The sequence below is a fragment of the Callorhinus ursinus genome, unplaced genomic scaffold (assembly GCF_003265705.2).
Source record: "Callorhinus ursinus isolate GAN/ISIS: 27379988/994484 unplaced genomic scaffold, GSC_fseal_2.0 scaffold23, whole genome shotgun sequence".
NCBI classification, from domain to species: Eukaryota; Metazoa; Chordata; class Mammalia; order Carnivora; family Otariidae; genus Callorhinus; species Callorhinus ursinus.
The window spans coordinates 11332206-11357477 of record NW_027397085.1 but is presented as its reverse complement, the minus strand read 5'-3'; the positions used below and the strand labels follow the sequence as shown (position 1 = coordinate 11357477).

Genomic DNA, 25272 nt, shown 5'->3' with positions numbered 1-25272 from the left:
GGAGGAATTAGAGCATATGAATTTTCAATTTTAATGCAGCCTATAATCAATGGCACTGTAGATTTGATAAAATACAGCATAAGAATATTGAGCTCTCTTGCTGTGCAGTTACACAAAATTATACAAATTATTACACTTTATGTTTTGGAATTAAGCACCATGCAATAAAGGAACAATATTTATAATTACTGTCAGGCACAAAGTCTCATGTAATCGTCACAGTACTTCTTGTATCACTACACCCAGTTTTAAAAACTAGATGAGGAAATGAACAGTGAGATATGTATGATTAACTTGTCAGAGGTCAAGTAGGCAGCAGAGACAGATTTTGAGCTCCCATCTCTAATATGAAAGCACGTGCTGCTTAAATAGTTCCAAACTGCCTCTTAACTTACACAGGTAGGATTCTTGCAGAGAACTTTTAAAGCCTTACCATAATTCGTTAAGCCATGCAGAGAAATTTAGCTTTAGCAAACATCTTCCACTCCCTTTAGTCTGAAAGATGCAGATATCTAATTAAACATTATACTATGCTTTTATATTTTTTAATATAATTATGGAAATCACTCTTAAAAGCTGCTAAATGAAATGAACTGTACATCCTTTTATTTAAATTTTAAAAATGAAGCATAAATTTAAATTCTCTTTAATTTGCTCACCCAGAGGGTGTGATCTAAGAAATCTGGGTTTACCAAGATCTTCCATTTCTCCTCCAATGCAGCCTTGGCTTGATAATAAGCACACAGTATTTGGACGAGTGACTAAAGGAATGGAAGTTGTACAAAGGATCTCCAATGTCAAAGTCAATCCCAAAACAGACAAGCCCTATGAGGATGTCAGCATCATAAATATTACTGTCAAGTAAAATGAGGTTTGTTTCAATTTGTAAATAAAAAAATACACATATATCAAAAAGGGTTATTTTACATTAGGAAGTTCTTAGGACTTGCTGAACATACAAATCATGTCTCAAGGATGCAATATTATGTTTTGTATTTTTCATTAAAGGTCCTTTTTTAAAACTCTGCCTTTGATTTTTCTTGCAGCATTTCTCATCCTAGGGAGGTGATAAACTGAGATGGATTAAATTTGGGCATACAGCACCCCTTATATGTAATTTGTCATGAGACTCAAAACCAGATTCAATAATAAGAATTGTATGCATAGGTTCCTTAGCTTTCTAAAAACATGCCACCTAATCTGCCCACATGTTTCTTTAGATCCACTAAGAAAGGGTACCAGGATCTGATAGTAATATACCACTTCCTTTCTTTTCTTAGGTTTGTGTTTCATGCCAAATAGTTTTGCCTTTTAATCATTGTTTAAAATAGTTAAGTAGTGGTAAGTAAAATTTCAGGAAATAAATAGGAAGTTGTAGTAAAGATTTAGAAATAAGGTAAGTCACATTTAAATGAGTATTACACCTAGTGTTTAAATATAAGAATGAGAATAAATTAATACCTCAGTCCTTAGTTTTATATACAGGTTAATTTACTATTTTCACATTATTTTCCTCATGTAACTAAAGTCAAATTTTCTGTCCTCAAGTTATAGTATCTTTTCTTTTTTTTTTTTTTTTTTTTAAGATTTTATTTATTTGAGAGAGAGAGAATGAGAGAGAGAGAGCACATGAGGGGGGAGGGTCAGAGGGAGAAGCAGACTCCCTGCTGAGCAGGGAGCCCAATGTGGGACTCGATCCCAGGACTCCAGGATCATGACCTGAGCCAAAGGCAGTCGCTTAACCAACTGAGCCACCCAGGCGCCCTATAGTATCTTTTCTTACCTTACTAAATATATCATCAAGAAAGTATATATTAAGTAAACGCTTTAGTAGCTAATAATGGAGCAATTAGTAGTAATTTGAGCAGTAAAACAGTATGAGTTCAAAGTCTTCTGTTGATTTCATTTCTTCTTCATTTTCCCTCCTGACTTCATAACTATTAAGAACCATTGCTTCTAGTTTCCAGACACTCTTGAAGTGAAAGGAGAATAAGAAGTTAAAGGAGGAACACGTTCAACAGACCTATTTAGGGAATCCACATTCTTATGTTTAAATTTAAACTTACACTTTCCCTCCTATTGATAAGCAGGATTACTTCCTTTATCCATTTTGTACCACACACCTGTGAGATGGAAGAATGTGCCACGTTGTGCTACTTTAATATCACGTCCTCCTTTATAAGGCAGAATTTGGACATAAAATGACTTTTCACTGTGACATTTACCTTTTCTTCCTATTTTAGGTGTCTAGACATCTCCCTATAAATTTATTCATTCCTGAAAACTTAATCCTAAATTTTTGATAATACTGCCACCAAGTGGTAGTGATGCCCCATTTTGCCAAACAGTTCTTTTGCTTGAGTGAAAAATCCTATTTGATGAATTAATTTTTCCATTTCATGTCATAAATTTAACATAATCAGTACACCTAAAAACACATTGCCAGATGTCCTTTTTTTTAAAGCGTGTTTTAAATTATTAGCAGGATACCATCTGATACTCATTCATCCTCTTCATTCATTACTTTAAAAAAGTATAACTGTCTTCTTCCCTATTACTGCTTTGCAAATTCAAAGGTATCTCAATACTACAGAAAATGTCTTTCTTTTAGCAATAATAGTTTATAGGCTACACCTAAGTTTTCTCAGACATTTTCAAAAATAGTACTTAAAATTTAAAAAACGAGTTTCACTTTGTTTAATGAAAAATTTTAGTTCTATCAAAACATTAGCTAGAATATTCATTTAAGTGCGGCTTACACTGCAAATACAGAGTAAGTTATTTCTAAATCTTTAATAAACTACAACTCAAATTTGACATGCAAGTCAACCCCTACCCCATTTTGTTTTCTTTCTCTTAACCACAGCACAAATATAACTTTCTTAATTGGTTACTAGTTATACTAGTAGATGGTACACGAAACAGAATTTTTAGAATAATGATAGGACTTCTTTAAAATGATTTTAACATTTTATTGCTGTCTATATGTAATGCAAATAATGGCTTCTGGTGATGATAAAGCATTCCAGAATTACAGACCAAGGCTACATACTTGTAAAACCTGCTTTACATAAACCATACAGTATACTTAGGCTTAATACAGAAATTGAGAGCTAGGAGGCAAATCCTAATAGACTGGATTTAAAACATCTCTCTCATTATTGTTTGACATTTCCCAGAGGGAACTAGCAAAATCTTAACTAATGATTAGTGAAAGAATACAACCACAAATAGTAATAAGAGCCTGAGAAAAATATTTCTTAAAAAAAGAAATCACACACAAACAGTATTATGTACATTATAATCAGGTCTAAGCACAATTTTTACATTGTGTTTAGTAATATGCTAAGAATGTGAATTACAAAGTTTAGCAAAATTGGTGAAATGAACTTAATAATTTACAAGGAAAACAAGTTTACATGTTAGTGTTAGACTTTTTTTTTTTTCCAATTACCTAGTAGAGAAAACAGGTCAAGGGCTCACAAGCAAATGTTAACATGTTTTTTATTTTTCACAGTTATTGTAATCAATTATTAAATAATTTAATTCATAAGTGTTACTTATATGCACAAATTACACTTGTAACAGCATGACTTTTACTTGAAAAATAAAGGATGAACTATTTACTTATTTACATACTGCCCATAATATTGATGGACTTCTTTTTAATGCTTTGTTTTCTAAAAGTTTTTGTTTATTTTAAACAAACAAAAGTACAAACAAAAGAACCAAAACAGTGCCACCTAAGAGGGACATCTCCTAGCAGTTCAACTAATAAGACTCAGGATTATTCAGCTTCATCCTAAAGGGTGAAGAGCATATTAAAAAAAAATAAAACCTAATCTAGCTATGTTTAAATATAAATCGTACTGCCATAAGTGAGTATCCTTAAAAAATGAAAAACAGTAAAAAGCACAGAATTTTTAAACTTTTACAACACTGCATAATAAATGTGACGTAAACTTTCTGAACATTTCCTTCCTTAACTTCTCAAGGCCTTACCATGAAGAGCCTTAATAATGTCTTATTGTCAAGACAAATGTACTTATATTTTTGGGAAAGCATTTAAAGTAACTGATTCTCCACTGCTTAAATGACTTTTCTTAAGGTAAATGTAGTTTTCTACTTAGATCGCTTTTATGTAAGCCAACCCTCGTTCTATGTGTAACTTACATTTTACCTATAATCGTTCCCACTAAGGATGTGGTATTTTAAAAAGAAACTCTACTTTATACCTGTTGAAAATAGAAGGACCAATTTAGAGCTGTGACCTAGGAGATAATACATCCAGGTTCAACCCTGGAAATGGGTCTTTCATAAGTGAAGATTAACTACAACATAACTGACTTTCACAGTTTTATTATTAATTGTTCTTCAGTTTAATACTAATCTGGCAGTCATACCTAATTAGATAACATTTCATCTGACTCACTGGGTTTTATACAAAAGGGCTTAGAGAAAATTTCAATAAAACATTATAAAATATTAATTTTCTGTAGCTTATAGTTCTTAGCATTAAAGGTATTCTGTTATACTGAACAAAGAGGTAAATTAATCCTATTTCTCCAAGATGCAGTCTGGATTCTATTTCATCAACTCACTGCTGTTTTGCTACAAATACTGCCAAAATCCAGTGAAAGGGCAAGATAAAGCAGCAGCTATGATTCACTTGCTTCCCACAGAGGTTCCATTAGGCATTCAGAAGTTGGTTATTCCTTTTTCATTGAAAGAATAAACCTTCACCTTACCCTTTCTCTGACTACTTCTTTGCCAATATATGGGTCACACATAATGTGAAAAACTTAAATAAAAATGTATGTTTTTTAAAAATGTATATTCAAGTCCCTATTTAATACAATTTAATTTGCTCAAATATTTAAATTTTACTAGAGTAATTTTTTAAAAAGCAATATTGTACTGAATTCCCCAACCAAGATCCCTTTTAAATATACATCCTGAATAAACTATCTTTGAGATGTAGAATTTCTTACAACATATTATGTGCAAAATAACTCTTAACCACAAAACTTTAAATAATTTCTGCATTTAAAATCAAGCAACATCCAATACTCCAGCAGCCACAAGTTGCCTTGAGAGCCAATCTAACCCCTCATATAGTCCCATGCCACTTCGAGCATCACAGCCCTGAATATACCAGCTACGGCCACAGCACAATTTATGCAGACTGAGAAGTTCAGTGATTTCTTCCACTGACAGAGCTCCAGCAACATCCTGAAAGACAGATACATATCAGACATTTTTTTATAATCAGCCCATCAAAATTACCATTTATAAAGAATTCTGTTGGTACCATTCTAAAAGAAACCTAAAGTTAAAACCTAGATTCACCCTTCAGTAATTATTTTGCGATTAATAAGTATAGAGAAAAGTAGGGTTGTGATTAAGATCATTTATAATATAGTCTATAAGAATAACCTTCAGTGAAATCAATATAGGTGATGAAACCTGAACAAAAGATACTGCCTGAGTCATAAGGCATCAACTTAAAAGAAAAAGGTTAACACATGTATCACAAAAATGGCTTATACATAGAATTTATATAATGAAGTTATTAAACTCCCACTCCAAATACCTGAGCACCCCTACTTCCTAGAAGCAACCACCAGTTATTATTTCTTATGTATCTGTCCAGATAATTTCCATGCACATTCATGCAAATAAACACAAACAGAAACATACTTTAGCTTTTTTTTTTTATTTTTTACTTAATACATCTTAAAGATAGTTATCTTTCCATTATCTGGACAAGAAGAACTTCTACATTATTTTTAACATCTGAACTGCATTCCAGGGTATAGATGCAACATAATTTTCTTAACCAGTCATATATTTAATATTTAGATTGAGGTTCTGTTTATGTGCTATTACAAACACATACATATACATATGTAACATTTTTAATTACATTCATTTGCAACATTATCTGCAGGATAACCTTAGGATATTTGTATGCAGAATACATTGCTAGAGGTAGAACTGTGGAGTACAAGGGTATATGCATCTAAAATTTTGATATGTATGGTACTGTCAAATTGCCCTCCAAGAAAATGTCTCTGTTTAATAATCACACCAATAGTATGTGTGAGTCTGAAGATTATGAAACATTTTTATCTTTAACAATTTAAGTGGAAAATGATATTTCACTTTGCCTTATCTGTGTCTTTTTCAGTAAGTAAAGCAGTGTATTTGCCCTTAGTGGTTTTTTATTAAGAGGGAAATCCTTTATTCTTCATCCTACCCTTCCCTTTAATGACATATTAGCCCCTCTACTGCACTGAAAAGCATTCTCATCCTCCTAGAAGCATAGGCTCAAGATCTAGGAATATGTAGCTTCTCCCTATCCTTTATCCTCCCCACTTGGACACCAAATTCTAACAAATCTACCTTCATAAACTCTTTTCAATCTACTTCCACCCTTCTATTCCTTTAATTCAGGATCTTGTTAACTCTCACTTGAATTACTACAGCAATTTACTGTATCTGCCTGTCTCTAGTCCCTTCCCCTAATTCTATATCCTACCCCCAAATTACAGTCTTAAAACACAGATATGAGTCAAAAAACCTTTTGATGGTTTTCCTTTGTCAGAATAAAACCTAAATTTCTCAGTCTAGACCTCATCTGTTATTCTAGATTTTCTTCATCCTCTACTTGCCCCTCACATATAGATCTGCCGATGCTCCCTTTAAACACTCATGCTTTTATTTTCTCTGCCTACAGTGTTCTTTCTTTCACATACTAACTCAAAGTCCCATCCATAATTTCAACTCATATCATAATTTCAACTCAAATCCCACTTTTTACACATCTTTTATAAGATGCCACCTTTAGAACTATTCTAATTTTCCAAGACACGTTGTTACTATTATTGAAGTTACTTACCAGTTTTCTATGTATTACAATCTCATATACAGTCACTTACATGTTTTCAAACATAAGAGTTTCTGGTAAGCATCAACCACCTTATTTCTTTCTATATACTTCAAGGTACCAAGTAGAGAACTTTCTATATATACTGTATTTAAAATACACGGCACAAACTTCATAAGTATCTACTGAATTATCAGTTTTGAAATTACCTTATGTTACCTAATGACAAATGCACAAAACTACTAAATAAGTATTCTGAAATACAAACGGGTTACCTGTTTGTTAGCAAAAATCAGGAGCAAAGCATCTCGGAGTTCTTTTTCCGTTAACAACTTTGCAAGTTCACTATGTGCTTCACTAACTCTGTCTCTATGACTGCTATCAACAACAAATACAACAGCTACCAAAAAAAAAAAAAAATAGAATTAGTCATTTTAACTTTCAGTAAATGGACCAAATATTTTAATGCTCTCATTATTTTATTATGGTTAGTCTACTATCTACTGTTTTTCACAGAAACACTGCCTACTGTAAGATCATCTAGAAATACTTAACAGTATGACTTCAAGTAGTTCACCTAACTTTTCGGCTCTCTTCATTTCCCAATCTATAACAGGATTTACAACACTTGTTCTACCAAACACAAAGTGCTGTATATATGAATTAATATTTTTCTTAATTAATGAGAATATACCTCTCATGACTTCCATAATGATGCTACTTGTTCCTTTTTTTGTAAGTTTTTATTTTAATTACCCGATGCTCATCTTGACAAGTGCACTCCTTAATCCCCATCACTTTTTTCACCTGTCTCCCCATATAACTCCCCTATGGTAACCATCAGTTTGTTCTCTATAGTTAAGAGTCTGTTTCTGGATTTCTCTCTTTTTTTCCCCTTTGCTCGTTTGTTTCTTAAATTACACATGAGTGAAGCCATATGGTCTTTGTCTTTCTCTGACTTATTTCACTTAACATTATACTCTCTAGCTCCATCCATGCTATTGCAAATGGCAAGATTTCATTCTTTTTTATGGCTGAGTAATATGCCATTATACACACACACACACACACACACACACACACACACACAAACTTCTTTACCCATTCATCAATCAATGGACACTCCAGCTGTTTCCATAATTTGGCTATTGTAGATAATGCTGCTATAAACATCAGCGTGCATGTATCCCTTTGAATTAATGTTTCTGTATTCTTTGAGTAAATACCTAGTAGTCCAATTGCTGGATCATAGGGTAGTTCTAATCTTAACTTTTTGAGGAAGCTCCATACTGTTTTCCAGAGTGGCTGCACCAGTTGGCATTCCCATCAACACTGGAAAAGGGTTCCTTTTTCTCCACATCCTCACCAAAACCTGTCATTTCTTATGCTGTTGACTTTATTCTGGCTGGTGTGAGATGATATCTCACTGCAGCTTTGATTTGCATCTCCCTGACGGTAAGTGATGATGAGCATCTTTTCATGTGTCTGTTGGCCATCTGGATGTCTTCTTTGAAGAAATGTCTATTCATGTCTTCTGCCCATTTTTTATTGGATTATTTGGTTTTTGGATCTTAAGTTGTGTAAGTTCTTTATGTATTTTGGATACTAACCCTTTATTGGATATGTGATTTGCAAGTATCTTTTCCCATTCCATAGGTTGCCTTTTAGGTTTGTTGATTGTTTCCTTCACTGTGTAGAAACTTTTTATTTTATGTAGTCCCAGTAGTTCATTTTTCCTTTTGTTTCACTTGCTCCAAGGCACCTATCTAGAAAAAAGCTGCTAGGCCAATTCCAGAGAAATTATTACCTGTGCTCTTTTCTAGGATTTTTATGGCTGCAGGTCTAGCACTTAGGTCTTCAATTTATTTTGAATTTATTTTCATGTACTGTGTAAGAAAGTGGTCCAGTTTTCCCAACACCATTTGTTGAAGAGACTGTCTTTCTCCAATTGGATATTCTTTCCTGCTTTATCAAAGATTAATTGACCATATAATTGTGGGTTTATTTCTGGGTTTTCCATTCTGTTCTACTGATCTGTATGTCTATTTTTGTGCCAGTAACCATACTGTTTAGATTACTACAGCTTTGTAATTTAACTTAGAAGTCCAGAATTGTGATGCTTCCAGCTTTGCTTTTCTTTTTCAAGATTCCTTTGGCTATTCATGGTCTTTTTAGGATTGTTTGTTCTAGCTCTGTTGAAAAATGCTGTTGGTATTTTGATAGGAATTGCATTAAATGTGTAGACTGCTTTGGGTAGTACAGACATTTTAACAATATTTGTTCTTTCATTTTTTTTAGTTTCTTTTTTAGGACTTTATTATTCATTTGAGACAGAGAGAGCATAAACAGGGGAGAGGCAGGGGGAGAGACAGAAGCAGACTCCCCACTGAGCTGAGAGCCTGATGTGAGCCACGATCCCAGGACCTGAAGATCATGACCTGAGCCGAAGGCAGATGCTCAATCATCTGAACCACCCAGGCGCCCCATATTTGTTCTTTCAATCCATGAGCATGGAATGTTTCCATTTCTTTGTGTCATCTTAAATTTGTTTCATCGGTGTTTTATAGATTTTAGAGTACAGGTCTTTTATCTCTTTGGTTAGGTTTATACCAAGGTATCTTATTATTTTGGGTGCAATTGTAAATGGGATTATTAACTTCTCTTTCAGCTGCTTCACTTTTGGTGTACAGAAATGCAAAATTCTGTAAATTGATTTTGTATCCTATGACTTTACTGACTTCATTTATCTGTTCTAACAGTTTTTGGTGGAGTCTTTCAGGCTTTACACACACACACACACACACACACACACACACACACACACAAATACAGTCTCATGTCATCTGCAAATAGTGAAAGTTTTACTTCCCCTTGCTAATTTGGATGCCTTTTCTTTTTTTGTCTGATTGCTGTGGCTAGCCCTTCCAGGACTCTGTTGAATTAAAGTGGTGAGAGTGGACATCCTTGTCTTGTTCCTGACCTTAGGGGAAAGGCTCTCAGTTTTTCCCCATTGAGGATGATGTTAGCTGTGGGTTTTTCATAGATGGTTTTTATTATGTTGAGGTATGGTCCCTCTATACCTACTTTGTTGAGAATTTTTATCATAAACAGATGTTGTACTTTGTTAAATGCTTTTTTTTTTGCATCTATTGAAATGATCATATAGTTCTTATCCTTTCTCTTATCGATGTGATATATCATGTTGATTGATTGGCAAATACTGAGGCACACTTGCAGCCCAGGAATAAATCCTACTTGGTCATGGTGAATGATTTTTTTTATATTGTTGGATTCGGTTTACTGGTATTTTATTGAAGATTTTTGTATCTTTGTTCAGATTGGCCTGTAGTTCTCTTTTTTGTGTATCTGTCTGGTTTTGATATCAGGGCAATGCTGGCCTCATGGAATGAATTTGGAAATTTTCCTTCCTTTTCTATTTTTTAGAATAGTTGAGAAGAATAGCTATTAATTCTTCTTTAAATGTTTGGTAGAGTTCACCTGTGAAGCCACCTGATCCTGGACTTTTGTTGGTTGGGAGTTTTGGGGTTTTTTTTAAAGATTTTATTTATTTGAGAGAGAGAGCACGAGCAGTGGGGAGGGGCAGAGGGAGAAGGAAAAGTAGACTACCCATTGAGTGGGGAGCTGGTGCAGGGCTAGATCCCAGGACCCCTAGATCATGACCTGAGCCGAAGGGAGACACTTAACTGACTGAGCCACCCAGGCACCCCTGTTTGTTGGGAGTTCTTTGATTACTGATTCAATTGCTTTGCTGGTAATCAGACTGTTCAAATTTTCTATTTCTTCTTGTTTCAGCTTTAGTAGTTTATGCTAGGAATTTATCCATTTCTTCTAGGTTGTCCAATTTGTTGGCATATAGTTTTTCACAATATTCTGACTGTTTGTATTTCTGTGGTTTTTTGTTGTTACTTCTTTTCTCTCATTGGTGATTTTATTTGGTTCCTTTCTCTTTCTTTCTTTATAAGTCTGGTTTATCAATTTTATTGATTTTTTTTTCAAAGAACCAGCTCCTGATTTCATTGTTCTATTATTTTTTTTTTTTTAGTTTCTATATTATTTATTTCTGCTCTAATCTTATTATTTCTTTCCTTCTACTGGTTTTGGGCTGTGTTTGTTTGTTCTCTTCCTAGCTCCTTTAGGTATGAGGTTAAGTTATTTGAGATTTTTCTTGCTTCTTGAGGTAGGCCTGTATTGCTATTAAGTACCCTCTTAGAACAGCTTTTGCTGCGTCCCAAAGGTTTTGAACCACTGTGTTTTCATTTTCATTTGTTTCCATGTACTTTTTGATTTCTTCTTTGATTTTTCAAAATGACCCATTCATTGTTTAGTAGCATGTTATTTAACCCCCACGTATTTGTGGTGTTTCCATATTTTTTCCTGTGGAGGACTCTAGTTTCACAGCTCTGTGGTCAGAAAAGATGCATTGAGGGGCTCCTGGATAGCTCAGTTGATTAGGTGTCTGACTCTTGATTTCAGGTCAGGTCATGATCTCAGGGTCATGGGGTCAAGCACCACATGGGGCTCTGCAGGGAATCTGCTTGAGATTTTCTCTTTCTGTCTCCCTCTCCTTCTGCCCCTCCCCAACTCACACTAAGTAAATAAATCTCTTAAAAGAAAAAAAAAGTAAAGAAAAGATGCATTGATCTTTTTTTAATTTGTTGAGGCTTCTTTTGTGGCCTACGATGCTACTTGTTCTCTGATTACTACTTCCTTTGCCAAAAAATAATCTACATAAATCACCATCTTTATCTCTCCAAAGTATTCTCTCTAGGTGTCTAGCACAGCACTTTCCACATACACTGTACTCAAAATACATAGCAGAAACTTCACAAGTATCTACTGAATTAATGCTCTTTTGAAATCTTTCTAGCTACCTTATGGTAGCTAAACATCTCAACTTTTCAACCATTCCTCACGTTCAAAATCCCATTTTTTTCCCTATTAATCACTGTATCAAAATCCTAATGTAAAAATAATTATCTAGTTTCTCTGCTAGGTGGAAAGTATGATGATATACGAAACACGTGGCATGAACATAAATTTCATGTTGAATATAGGCAAAAGCATAGAATGGGGCCTAAATATAAAGTAATAAATAAATGCTAGGTGGAATGTGTGATAAAACACAGTTTGGCCAAAGCAAACCACTGCAGGTACTTTTGGAGCTACTGAGAGATTATAATGAGATAAATATTTTACTGAATTGAAGAGAGCAGCAGAAACATACACCAAGAATTCTACCCTTCATCACAATATTGCCAGTGATCACACTCATATGAATAGTAACAATGTACTTTAACTGTTAAGAGCAGCAAGTGGTATGTACTCTTAACTGCCTAGATATAAAAGGTAAGTATGGTTTTAAGCTATAATTATGATTTCTTCATGAAATAAACCAAAGTACATATCCCAGTCTTCCCACCTTAACGTTTTTAATAAAATAAGCTTCACTAGTTAAATCAATTCCACAGAAAACTGGCATCCTAAAATTCTGAAAAATTAAGATATCATTTTTCACTCTTACCTTGGGTATTGAGGTAATAATGTTTCCACAATGGTCTTAATTTGTGTTTTCCACCTACATCCCAAATAGTGAACTTTAGATTTTTATATTCTACAGTTTCCACATTAAAACCTGTTTTTTCAAAAAAAAAATTACTTTAATACTGAACTTATATTTATAATGAGTAACACACCAAACACAGGTGACCCACTGTTTAGAATTGTGAAAATAAATTAATTATCTTCATACAGCAATATCTACTGCTGCCCAACCAACTCCACTCCTAATAAACCTATATGGGGAATATATACTTTTAACAGCTATTAGCCCTCGAAACCTCCACCAGGATCCTAATATCCTGAAACTCAAATACCTAACAGTTCTGCACCACTACCACTCTCTTCCCCTAACCTTCACCAATCCTTTAATCCTTCAACTGTCCCACCAACACTGTTCCTTCTTAATATCCCACCATCCACATTTCAATCCCACAGCCCTGAACCTTGCATTTTTTCTCAGACATGTCAGTGTCTTAGAGCCAGTGAAAAGCCCACCACAATGCCATACTGGCATAAAATAAGACCCCCAAGATCTCAGCTGTAAGCTAGGGTTTGTCTATAAAACATCCATTAAAGTAAAAAGCAGTACTTATACTTACCAATTGTTGGAATAGGCTGCATGAATTCATCCTGTTTTAACTTAAACAAAATAGTAGTTTTTCCAGCACCATCTAATCCTAACGTAACAACTCGAATTTCCATTTTTGGTCCAATGTGAACTCTATTGTCCTGTAATTTTTAAAAATTTAAATCTTATTTTGATATGGAGTTAAAATATATTAGCATTTATACTTTTATTTATAATACCTTTGTTAATTATTTCATCTCCTACACATTCCTCTGATTCCATGGACAAATACCAACCCGTATTATTATAATTTTGTGGCATAAATCTATTCCTTAGATTTACAAACAAACGTTAAATAACCTATAAGCCTGTGGTAACAGGTATAAATGTTCAAAGATGTAATTTGTGACATTAATAACAAAGTATGGGGGGTGGAGCTATAAAAAATAGAGGGTTTATATGCAAAAGAAGTTAAATTGTTATCACCTCCCAATAGAATGTTATAAAAAGATGTTCTTTGTGATAGCAATGGTAAACACACAAAAATCCACAGAATATACACAAAAGGAAATGAGTAGGGAATCAAACCATGACACTATAAAAAATCACTGAGACACAGAAGAAGGCAGTAAGACAAAAGGAAAGACAAAAAAGCTGTAAGATATACAAAAAACAATAAACAGAATGGTAATAACAAGTCCTTACCTATTAATAATTACTTGAAATATAAATGGGTTTAATTCCCCAATGAAAAGACACAGTTTGACTAAATGGATAAAAAAAACAAGATCTAACAATATGCTGTCTATAAGAGACTCACTTCATATTTAAGGATACAAGAAGGCTGAAAGTGAAGGAAAAGAAAAAGATATTCCATGCAAAACATACTCAAAAAAGAGCAGGGGTGGCTATCCTAGAATGAGACAAAATAAACTTTAAATCAGAAACTGTTATAAGAGACAAAAGTTCATTATATATTGATAAAAGGGTAGATTTACAAATAACATATAACAATTACAAATATTTGGATTTTTTTTTAAGATTTTATTTATTTATTTGACAGAGAGAGACAACAAGAGAGTGAACGCAAGAGTGGGAGAGGGAGAAGCAGGCTTCCCACTGAGCAGGGGCTCGATCCCAGGACCCTGGATCATGACCTGAGCCAAAGGCAAACGCTTAATGACTCAGCCACCCAGGCGCCTCTGGATTTTAAATATATGGATAAAAGTTCGAAAATGAGACCCAAAACTATAAAACTCTTAGAAGAAAACACAGTGCAAAATCTTCATGACAATGGATTTGGCAGTGATTTTTTTTTTATATCACTCCAAAAACACAGCTGACAAAAACAAAAGTAGACAAATGGGACCATATCAATTTTAATCTTTTGTGAATCAAAGGACACTATCAACAAAGTGAAGAAGCAACCTACAAAATGGGACAAAGTATTTGCAAATCATATATCTAAAAATGGATTCCCTTCCAGAATATATAAAGAACTCCTACAGCTCAATGAAATAAAAAATCAAATAACTCAGTTAAAAAACAGGCAAAGGACTTGTACAAAATTTCTCCAAAGAAGATACAAACTGGCCAATAAACATATGAAATGAGGCTCAACTTCATTAATCTTCAGAGAAATGCAAACCAAAACCACAATGACACCTATCAGGACTGCTACTATCTAAAACAAACAAACAAAAATTAACATGTGTTGATGAAAATGTGGATAAACTGAAACCCTTGTGCACTGTTGGTGGGAATTAAAATATGGTACAACCACTATGAAAAACAACGTAACATTTCCTCAAAAAAATAAAAATAGAACTACCATATCCAGTAATCTCACTTCTGGATGTATATCCAAAAGAAATGAAAGGTCTCAGAGAGATATGTGTACATCCATGTTCACAGGTACACTATTTATAATAGCCAAGATGTGGAAGTAACCCAAATGTCCATCAATGGATGAATGTATAAACAAAATGTGGTATATACAAACAAGGCAATATTATTTAGCCTTAAAACAGAAGAAAATTTGGCACATGCCACAACATGGGTGAACTCTGAGGATATACTAATTGAAATCAGCCAGTCATAAAAAGACAAATACTGACTATATGGGCTCCACTTATACGAGGTATTTAGAATACTCAAATTCAAAGAAACAGAAAGTAGAATGGTAGTTACCAGGAGGTGATGAGAGAGGGGGAAAGGGGCCTTATTGTTTATATGGTATGGAAGTTCAGTTTTTCAAAATGCAAAATTCCTGGAGGTATACTGAATGTGAATATACTTAACAATACTGAACGATACAATTAAAAATGGTTAAGATCAGGGGTACCTAGGTGCTTAGTCAGTTAAGTATCCAACTCTTTGATTTCAGCTCAGGTCATGATCTGAGGGTCATGAGATCAAGCCCTGCATCAGGCTCCCTCCATGCTGAGCATGGAGGCTGCTTGAGATTTTCTCTCTCCCTCTGCTCCTCCCCTCCCTCAATGTTCACTTTCTCTTTCCAAAAAAGGTTAAGATGGTAACTTTTATGTTTTTACCACACACACAAAAATGTGATATATCTGCACAAAAAAGTACCCTGAAGCTGTAAAAAAAAAACAGAAAATGTCACTGAATACTGCTATGGAGTAATCTCCACAATGTACACTTATGTGAAAAGAACATAGTGAAGAAGTGTGTAATGTTTTCTACCTTTAAATGTGATGAATGTACATACAAATATATAAATAAATGTATTTCTCTATATTTTTTTAAATGAATAAAACTAAGAAAAAATTCTTGATGGTTTTCTATGGAGAAAGGAGGAAAAGTGCGGAGGGGTTAGGGATGGAAGCTGAACTTCTCTAAATGAACCCTGCTTTTGTAGATTTGACTCTGGACCATGTGAATGTTTCAAAGAATTATAAAATAAGATTAAGTTCTAAAAAAAAACAGACCCTAAAAAGGGAAAAAAAATGAAAACAAATGAACCTTTTAAATTAGGGGCAATTCACTTTAAAAGAGACCAAAATACATCAACTAAGTACAGGCCTTATTTGGTTGGGTTTTGTTGCCAGAAACAAAAAAAATCTCTTAGCCATCTGGGAAATTTGAGTAACTAACTGGATAATGGAAATATTAGAGATTCATTATTAAATTTTTTAGGGTATGTTTTTAAAACAGTCCTTACCTTTTACAAATACACACAACAATATTTCATAGATGAAATGATATGCTGGGACTTGTTCCAAAATAACCTGAGAGACTGCAGGTAGAAAGGGGAATGGGGAAAGGATCGATGAAATAAAGTTTTTAATTGTTAAAGTGGGTGACAGGTACATGGAGATTCATTACACCACTTTCTATTTTCCACTGATAAAAGTTTTTTTCAAAAAAAAACCTATGAATTTCTTAGTTGTCTCTTCAAGCTGATTATCACAGAATGTAAAACAATTATGATTTATAAGAAGTCATACTTAAAAATGAAGTACTATACATTACCTTTGTAAAAGTGACAGGGATACTGGCATCCAATTGAATGTGATCTGCAACCTCTGTAAACTGCTGTTGCTGTTTTTGCAATGTTTCCAGTAACCTTGTAATTTCCTGTTTCGCCAAAACAACTCTACAATCATCCTAGAAAAGAGAATATAGTTTTCCGGTAAACTTGCTATTTGCTCTCTCTCTCGCTTGCTCTCTCTCTCAAATAAATAAATAAAGCTCTTTTAAAAAAGAGCCCTTCAATAGTAGAACGGATAAATTGTGGTATATTCAGAAAGGCAACACTATACCACAATGAGAACGAGCCACAGTTATACGTGATATGAATTTCACAAACATGTCGAGTAAAAGAAGAAATGACAAGAAGACTTCATACTGTATGATTCCATTTTTATTAATTACCAAAAGAGATGTCTCTTTTGGTAATTAGATATGCGTTAGAAGTCAGGGTAGTAGTTTATCCTCAGAGGGGAAGGCAGGTGGTTATTAGAAGGGAGTCTGAGGGGTTTCTAGGGGTGCTGGTAATGTTCTTTTACTTCATCTGGGTGCTAGTTACACAGGTATGCCCAGTCTGAAAATTGAGCCAGATGAACACTTATGCACACTCTATGTCCTTTGTACTTTTTTAAAAAAAATCTAATATATATGTGTAATGGTTTTTAAAAAATTGACCTAAGGTCAAATTGAAAAGCCTCCCTTGCCCTCTAGATCTCCAGACTCTCTTCAAAGTCAAGCACTTTCTAGTTTCTCAAATATTAATCCAGAGATATTCTACACACATACCAATACATTCTTCCTAAGACAGAGATCTCCTAACAGTACGTAAGTCCCATGAGAGCAGCAGTGTTTACAGTTTTTGCTCACTGTTGCATATTTACATTAGTTGGTTATGAACTAATAAACTTTGCTTATTATTTGTATGTTGTTCCAGGGGCTCAGAACAAAACCCCTGCAATTCTTGCCTTCTACTCTCTCATGCCCCACATACAAACAAATCCTACTGGCTATCCAGAATCTGGACACTTCTCCCTCCTACTAGCCAAGCCACTATTCTCTCTCATGGGAAATTCTACAACAGCCTCCAAACTCCTTCTTTCCTTTAACTCCTTCCCTCCATCTTGGCCCTCCTTCAATCTGTTTTTTACACATCAAAGTCATCTTTTTAAGTAAGATCAAGTCATTCTTGTCAAAATTTCACAATGGCTTCTCCATTTCGATCAGTAAAACCTGAAGTCCTTCCAGTGACCCACAAAGCCTTCCTTACAGATAATTCCCTATTACTTCCAGATTTCAGCTTCTATTACCATTTCCTTTACTTACTCTGTTTCACCCACAGTGGCTTCTTTTGCTGTTCTTCAAATACACCAGGCAGACGGCCCTAGGGTTTCTGCTCTAATCGTTTCCTCAGCCGGAGTGTTCTTCCCACCATGACAGCGTGAACAAATCCCTTCACCTTCTTCCTTTTTGAGGCTTTGCTGAAATCTCACCTTCTCTTAATGATGCTTACCCAGACCATTTAATAATGCAGTCTGCTGGACCCTCATTTTTTTTGTCCTTAGTTCTTACCACTTTTTAACATGCTATATAATTTACTTATTTAGATATGGTTATGTGTTATGGTTTATTGTCTATCTTCTCCTTGCTAGAATGCTAATTCCACAAGATTATAGCTTTTTGTATGTTTTGTTTACCAAGATAGTCCATGTATCTAGAATGTACCTGGCACATGATAGGCACTCAAAACATATTTGCTAAATTAATAGACAAATCCTCACCACTTAGTATCATGCCTTGGACTTAGATGATGCATCATTTTTTTGGAGGGGAAGGATGATTAAGCTTTGTTCTCAAAATTGGTAATAAATGTGTGATGTTCTATCCATTCCTCTGTTTAATTATCTCTGTGGCAGGAACTTTTAAGAGGACACCTGGGTGGCTCAATCAGTTGAACATCTGTCTTCAGCTCGGCCAGAATCAAGCCCCATGTCAGGCTCCCTGCTCGGCGGGGAGTCTGCTTCTCCCTCTCCCCCTGCTCTTTCTTTCATTCTCTCTCTCCCAAATAAATAAATAAAATCTTTAAAAAAAAAAAAAAGTACATTGGTTGGGGTTACCATTCTATGGCCATAAATCAAAGCAAAAGTTTGGGCACCTGCCTGGCTCAGCTGGAAGAGCATGTAACTCTTGATCTGAGGGTTGTGAGTTCAAGCCCCATGATGGGTGTAAAGATTACTTAAATAAATAAAACTTAAGTTGATATGAATAATGACTGTTAATACCCTAATTTCATTTGCATTAACACAGTGAGATATCATATCATTAACAATTAGCAATCACTCTGATGAAATGCTTCAGAAACTCTAAAATACCTCTAAATATTTCAGTAACTATGAGCATACTTTTTAACATAATAAATATAAAAACACTTTGAAGTATTCAAGCAAATGAGATCTAGACATAATCCATTTCTGATTTTGCTGTGTAGCTTGATTACCCATCATGAGCCAAACAAGTATTTATTAAGCTCTTTCTATCCAGATACAAAGATAAACAAGATGCATCTGGTCAAACATCTAGAAGGATAAACAATGCCTATTATATCATTCAGGTTCAAATCAGGAGAGAATAACCATACCAGTTATGTGAGCAGAAAGAATTTAATATGAAGAACTGTTAACTGGGTGTAGTTACTAACTAGGTAACTGAAAGGGTAAAAAGAACTCTGAGGTATCATGGGGAAAGCAACTGTAAGAAACAGCTATCACTCCCAGGGCTGGGGGAATAAAAGGCACATGCTAGAATAATTAAAACTTAGAAACTTACAGGAAGGCCCCCATGGAGCCTAAACTCACGTCTCTAAGGAAAGTGGTCTCCTCATGTGAGCAGTAAAATTCACAGGAACACCAAGCAAATGGGAACCCGAAGGAAACCACCCTTACCTTCCAGCCTTCTTCTCATGTCTCCTATTAGTGGAGCCTAGACTAACAAGAAGCCAGCTGGTAAAACACATTATGTGGTTAGTGGAGTTCCAGTCCCAAAAATCACAGAGCAGAGGAAAGAAGACTAGGACTGAAGCTCAAAGACAACTTAATAAATGGCATGTGATAAGGGCTAAACAACAGTTCAAGGCTGTTGTGTTTATAGCCTGGCCACACTCATATAAGTCTAATCAGGTATTTAAGAGAAAAAGCTCTACTGATTTTGTAGTAAGTTTAGCTCTACAATGAGTTGCAATCAACACAATTACTAGTAATATGTCAATCAAGATGAGATACACTACAGCTTACTGGGAATTCCTAGGGCAATACCCTTACATCACCCGCTCATGAGAGCAGATCCAAACAGAAATGAGTAAGACTGACATTTTTTGGCAAAATAACCTTAAATCTAATTTATTTTAAAAGTATATCATTTGAAAAACTGGGTAAACAAATTGCTTATGATACCTCAACCATCAAAAAACATAGGATGGGGCGCCTGGGTGGCTCGGTCTGTTAAGCATCTGCCTTCAGCTCAAGTCAAGATCTCAGGGTCCTGGGATCAAGCTGGCATTGGGCTCCCGGCTCAGCGGGGAGCCTGTTTCTCCCTCTCCCTCTCCCTCTCCCTCTGCCCCTCCACCCCGCTCATGCTCGCTCTCACACACTCTCTCTCTCTCTCAAATAAATAAAATCTTAAAAAAAAAACAACAAAACATAGGATTACCATGACATCAAAGTCAAGAACCAGTGAATTAGAGCAGAGATAGGTAGTACATGCTAAAGGGGCACCCAAGAAAAAACAGCAAGGAAGAGACAGTTTTAAAGAATAGCAAACAGGGTGCCTGGGTGGCTCAGTTGGTTAGGTGACTGCCTTCAGCACAGGTCATGATCCTGGAGTCCCGGGATTGAGTCCCGCATCGGGCTCCCTGCTCAGCGGGGAGTCTGCTTCTCCCTCTGACCCTCTTCCCTCTCGTGCTATCTCTCATTCTCTCTCTCTCAAATAAATAAATAAAATTTTTAAAAAAAAATAAAGAATAGCAAACATTTGAGCTAGACTTTGAAGAAGGATTTCCACTATCAGAAAAGGGAGATATAAGCCCCCCAAGCAGAGAGAATAGTGCATGCTTAGCAAAGGAGAGTTAAAGGGCTTGGCATGAGTGAAGAATGACAAGATGTTAAAAAGCTTCTAGAACCTGTGGTTTTATGGTGTGGAGGGCACATGAAGGAGAGGACACTGATACTACTGGTGGAGCAATTCAAGGTTAGAGACCATGTCCTAAGCACAATGTTAATGCATGCAGTAACATAAAGTAATAATAAAATATTTACCAATAAAACAGACTAATGGTAATTATCTGCTTAACCTTATAAACCCTCCTTCTTAAAGTATGTACTAACCATGTTTAATCTACCTACCTGTTGCAACGTCTTTTCACAATGGAGACATGCTGTTGAAACCTGGGACAATAAAATAGTCATATCTTCTTGTTGCTGCCTGAGCCAAATCAGTTTTTCTCGAACATGAGCATCAACAACACTTAGAGCCATTTCTTCTTGACGACACAAAGTTTCATGTAGATCAGAAAAATAAGCTCGGACACATGACCGGGCATTCTCTGCAGTACCTGGCACCTAAGGAAATTAAAATTAGTTTAAAACAACCTTAAACATAACAAAGATTTTATATGTGAATTAATGAAATTTTAAATACTGTCTATATCCTTAAAAATTCCAAAATTGCTATCTCAACACTTGATCTTTCTCCTTAACCACAGCCTTTGGATATCCAACTGTAAGTGACATCTGAAGCAAAATGGAATACCCACTCTCCTGTCTCTCTCACGGCCAAACCTAGTTTCCTCCATCTCAGTAACTGGCAATGCCATCTTCCATGTTGTTCAAGCTAAAAAAAACTGGAGTCGCCCTTAATACTTCTCTTTCATATTCCAGAACTAGTCCCTCAGAAAATTCTGACTTCAAAGTATATCCAAAATCTGATAAAGCTTCATCTCCTCCACCTCTACCAACCTGATCTATGACATTATCATCTCTCACCTGATTATAACAGTCTTCTAATTGGTCTCACTAGATCTACTCCTGCCCTCTACAGCGTATTCTCCACCCAGCAGCCAGACCGATCCTTTAAAATGTTAAGTCAAAAACAATTATTCTTCTGCCCAAAATTCTCCAATTGTGTCCCATTCCACTCAGAGTAAATGCCAAAATCCTTTTATGTGGGGTGTTCAAGGGCAGAAGCCCTGAGAAAGCAACATCTGAAGATCTGAAGAAGCTAAGTGAGGAAACCACATCAGTATCCTGAAGAGCATTCCTGACAGAAAGAATAGCAAGTACCCAATAAGACCCTTTCTGATCTCAACTCCTGCTACACTCTGTCATCCTACTCTAGCTGCATTTAGTCTCCCCACAGTTGTTTTGTTTGTTTTTATTGAAGTATAGTTGACATACAATGTTATATTAGTTCCAGGTGTACAACATAGTGATCTGACAATTCTACACACTACTCAGTGCTCACCACAATAAGTATAGTCACCATCTGTCACCATACAACCTTATTACAGTATCACTGACTATATTCCTTCCTATGCTGTACTTTTCATTTCTGTGACTTATTTATAATGGGAAGTCTGTACCTCTTAATCCCTAAAAATATGGAACACTTCGTAAATTTGCAAATCATCCTTACACAGGTGCCATGCTAATGACTTTTGCTGTATCATTCCAATTTTAGTATATGTGCTACTGAAGTGAGCACTCCACAGTTTCTTAAGTGCATCAGGCACCTCAGGGCGCACTTGCTCTTCTCTCTGCCTGGAATGCTCTTCCCCCAAATATTAGCATGGGTCTCATTCTCATCTGCTTTACCTCTTTGCTCAATGTTCCTTTTTCAGGAAGTCTGTCCATGAACACCCCATATAAAAGCGCACTCTCCCTTTCTCTTGTTTTCCTCCAAAGCATCTAATATACTTTTGCCATAAGTACTGACCCTTTTCCCATATTAGAATATAAACTGCAAAGGCAGAACTTTTTGACTTTTACAGCAGTATCTCCTTAGCTAGAACAATGCTAAAAGAGAGTCTAGCTCTTGTATGTGTTCAGTAAATATTCACTGAATATTTCCACTCTAGCACAAAATGTCCAATAGAGCCTTCTGTGATAATGGATACATTCTGTATCTGTGTGGTCTAATATGGTAGCCACTAGCTATACGTACTTGAATATATTTGAAATGCAGCTAGTGAAACTGAAAAACCAAATTTTGTATTTTATTTGATTTTTAAATAATTTAAACTTAAATAGCCATATGTGGGTAATGGCTACTATATTTGACAAGGCAGTACTAGTATTATTCCCCAATGACTTAGCTTTAAATTTGTTTGATTACCAAAACAAAACATTGCATTATTGTATGTCCCTGTATATTCCATCTGAAAATACTCCTTTCTCCTCCACAATTCAATTTTTTTTTAATTTTTTTTTAAATTTTATTTATTTATTTGAGAGAGACAGAGATAGCGAGAGAGAGCACAAGCGGGGAGGAGAGGGAGAAGCAGGCCTCCAGCCGAGCAGGGAGCCCGATGCGGGGCTTGATCCCAGGACCCCGGGATCATGACCCGAGGCGAAGGCAGACGCCTAACTGACTGAGCCACCCAGGCGTCCCCACAATTCAATTTTAAAAAAGCAAGCCCATAACTATCCCTTAGTTCCTTCCTTCTCTTTACAGCTAAACTTCTTAAAAGTTAAACACACTCACTTCCCAACACCCACTTACTCTTCAATTCACTGGAGGATATCTTCCTTATTATTTCACAGACATAATACATTCAGTATCTTAATTAAACTTATTACCTTGGTCCCATTATCCCTCCCAAAATTCTTCCTCCTCCCCCATTAATGCATGATATCACCATCCATTCACTTGGGCAAGAAAGAAATCCAGGCATCATGCCTGACCCTTCAAGTTACTTACTTAATCAATACTATCAATCACTAAGACCTACCTATTCTACTACTCTAAAATCTCAAGCCCATCTACCTCTCTCCATTCTCACTACTGTAGTATTATAGGCCATAAACATCTCTCAACCAGATAATTTCAGCAACCTCCTATTAATAGGTTTTCCTGCTTCCAATTCATTTTCTACACTGAAAAGCTACCTTTCTTAATGCAAATCTGATTATTTTATTCCTACACTAATTTTTCAATTGCTCATCACTGCCCTTGGGATAAAGTCTAAACTCTTTAACATAGCTAACAAGATCCTGCATGATTTGGCCCTTAACTCTCCAGCATTTTTTTTCTTGTCATGCTCCATGCAATACTCAAAGATCCAACTGTAGTGAATTGAGTTGTTTCAATAATGTGTCCAATTCTCATTACCAGGCATTTAACCTGTGCTTCCCTCAGTGGGACAATTCACTCTTGAGCCCACTCTTCTCCCTGACTAAATTTCTTCAAATCTCAATTTAATATCTTGTATTCTGGGAAGCTTTCCCTGACTCAGCTAAATTAACGCCCCTCTTATGCAATGCTAAGGCATCCTATACTTCCCCACAAAATAAAGTTACCACACTTAAAACTGGCTTTCTTCTACGATGGATTATAAATTCCATGAAGACAAAGCCTTTTTTAAAAACTTATTTTCAGTCACTAGTGCAGTACTAGCACAGTGTAATTGCTCAATAAATATAAAAAGATGAAAAGGTTAGAAGTAAAAAGGGTAAGAATGTAAAGAGAGAAGAAAAGAATTCCATACATGTTCTGTGTGGGCCATTCCAATTCCATCTTCCACTATTTGTTCTCCTCCTTCAATGTGCTGAACGATTCCAACTAATTTTCTGGAATAATCTGAAATTTCCTCAGTGAAGGTCCGTATGCAGTGAGCCATATCTAAAATTGATGCTCGGATCTGGTTAGCTTCTGGTTCCAATACTGAATGCTAAAGTGCAACAAAATTACAGAAAAGAACTCACAGTATTGACTAATGATATAAAATGCTATTTAAATCACTCCAATGATAAAAAAAAAGGCATCAGCCACAAGTAGCTTTTATAACACATTTACAAAAAGCACAAGAAAATAAATACTAATTTACTTTCACCCCAAAACTATTTATCCTCCAAAGAAATAATTTAGAATTTGGGAGTCCATTTATTGCTTAATAACAGTCCAAGATGGGGTGCCTGGGTGGCTCAGTTGGTTAAGCATTCAACTCTTGATTTCAGCTCAAGTTGTGATCTCAGGGTTGTGAGATCCAGCACCCCCAACAGGCTCCACACTGGGCATGGAGCCTGCTTAAGATTCTCTCTCTCCCCTGGGGCACCTGGGTGGCAGAGTCCGTTAAACCTCTGACTCTTGGTTTCAGCTCAGGTTGTGATTTCAGGGTCGTAGGATCAAGCCCTGCGTCAAGCCCCACGTGAAGCCCTGCATCTGGCTCCATGCTCAGCACAGAGTCTCCTAAAGTTTCTCTCTCCCTCTTCCTCTGCCCCTCCCCCTAACACGTTCTCTTTCTCTAAAATAAATAAATAAATCTTAAAAAAAAGATATTCTCTCTCTCCCTCTCCCCCCGTCACCCTCCTTCTCTCCCTCCCTCTAAAAAAAAAAATTCACGAGACTCACTATAATTTCACCATAAACAGCAGTTCATCAATAGACATAAATATTGTTACCACAATCCAGTGCATTATGAAAACATGCGCACAAAGAAATTTTGTTTCCTACTGGAAAGCTATTTTTCAGTGAAGAA

General features: G+C 35.6%; 2 protein-coding genes and 1 non-coding gene across 7 annotated transcripts in view; 1 reads left to right on the top strand and 2 right to left on the bottom strand.

Annotated features, from left to right (window-relative positions):
• PPWD1 (peptidylprolyl isomerase domain and WD repeat containing 1) overlaps positions 1–15657 on the top strand; it is a 35218-nt gene extending 19561 nt beyond the window's left edge. The window contains exons 11-13 of one of the 3 annotated variants that reach the window (XR_012382056.1): positions 722–871; positions 8190–8344; positions 14101–15657. Coding sequence is in view for 2 of the 3 variants with exons in the window: in XM_073905408.1 (XP_073761509.1) it covers positions 722–865 (144 nt within the window). In the remaining variant the exon portion in view is untranslated. Of the gene's footprint in view, positions 1–721; positions 1026–8189; positions 8345–14100 lie in introns of those variants that run through there. The other 2 variants (XM_073905408.1, XM_025892878.2) reach the window with 2 other exon arrangements.
• Positions 2959–25272, bottom strand: part of TRIM23 (tripartite motif containing 23) — a 32511-nt gene continuing 10197 nt past the window's right edge. For 2 of the 3 annotated variants that reach the window (XM_073905410.1, XM_025892778.2), the window contains 7 exons: positions 24283–24465; positions 20924–21139; positions 16533–16667; positions 13069–13198; positions 12432–12542; positions 7165–7289; positions 2959–5232 (listed from right to left, as the gene is read on the bottom strand). In XM_073905410.1, the coding sequence (XP_073761511.1) occupies positions 5053–5232; positions 7165–7289; positions 12432–12542; positions 13069–13198; positions 16533–16667; positions 20924–21139; positions 24283–24465 (1080 nt within the window). In that variant the 3' untranslated portion in view covers positions 2959–5052. The remainder of the gene's footprint in view (positions 5233–7164; positions 7290–12431; positions 12543–13068; positions 13199–16532; positions 16668–20923; positions 21140–24282; positions 24466–25272) is intronic. The other variant, XM_073905409.1, reaches the window with a different exon arrangement.
• LOC112839845 (U6 spliceosomal RNA) lies at positions 22171–22280 on the bottom strand. The gene has a single exon (XR_003212290.1). It is a non-coding gene; the product is annotated as a U6 spliceosomal RNA (small nuclear RNA).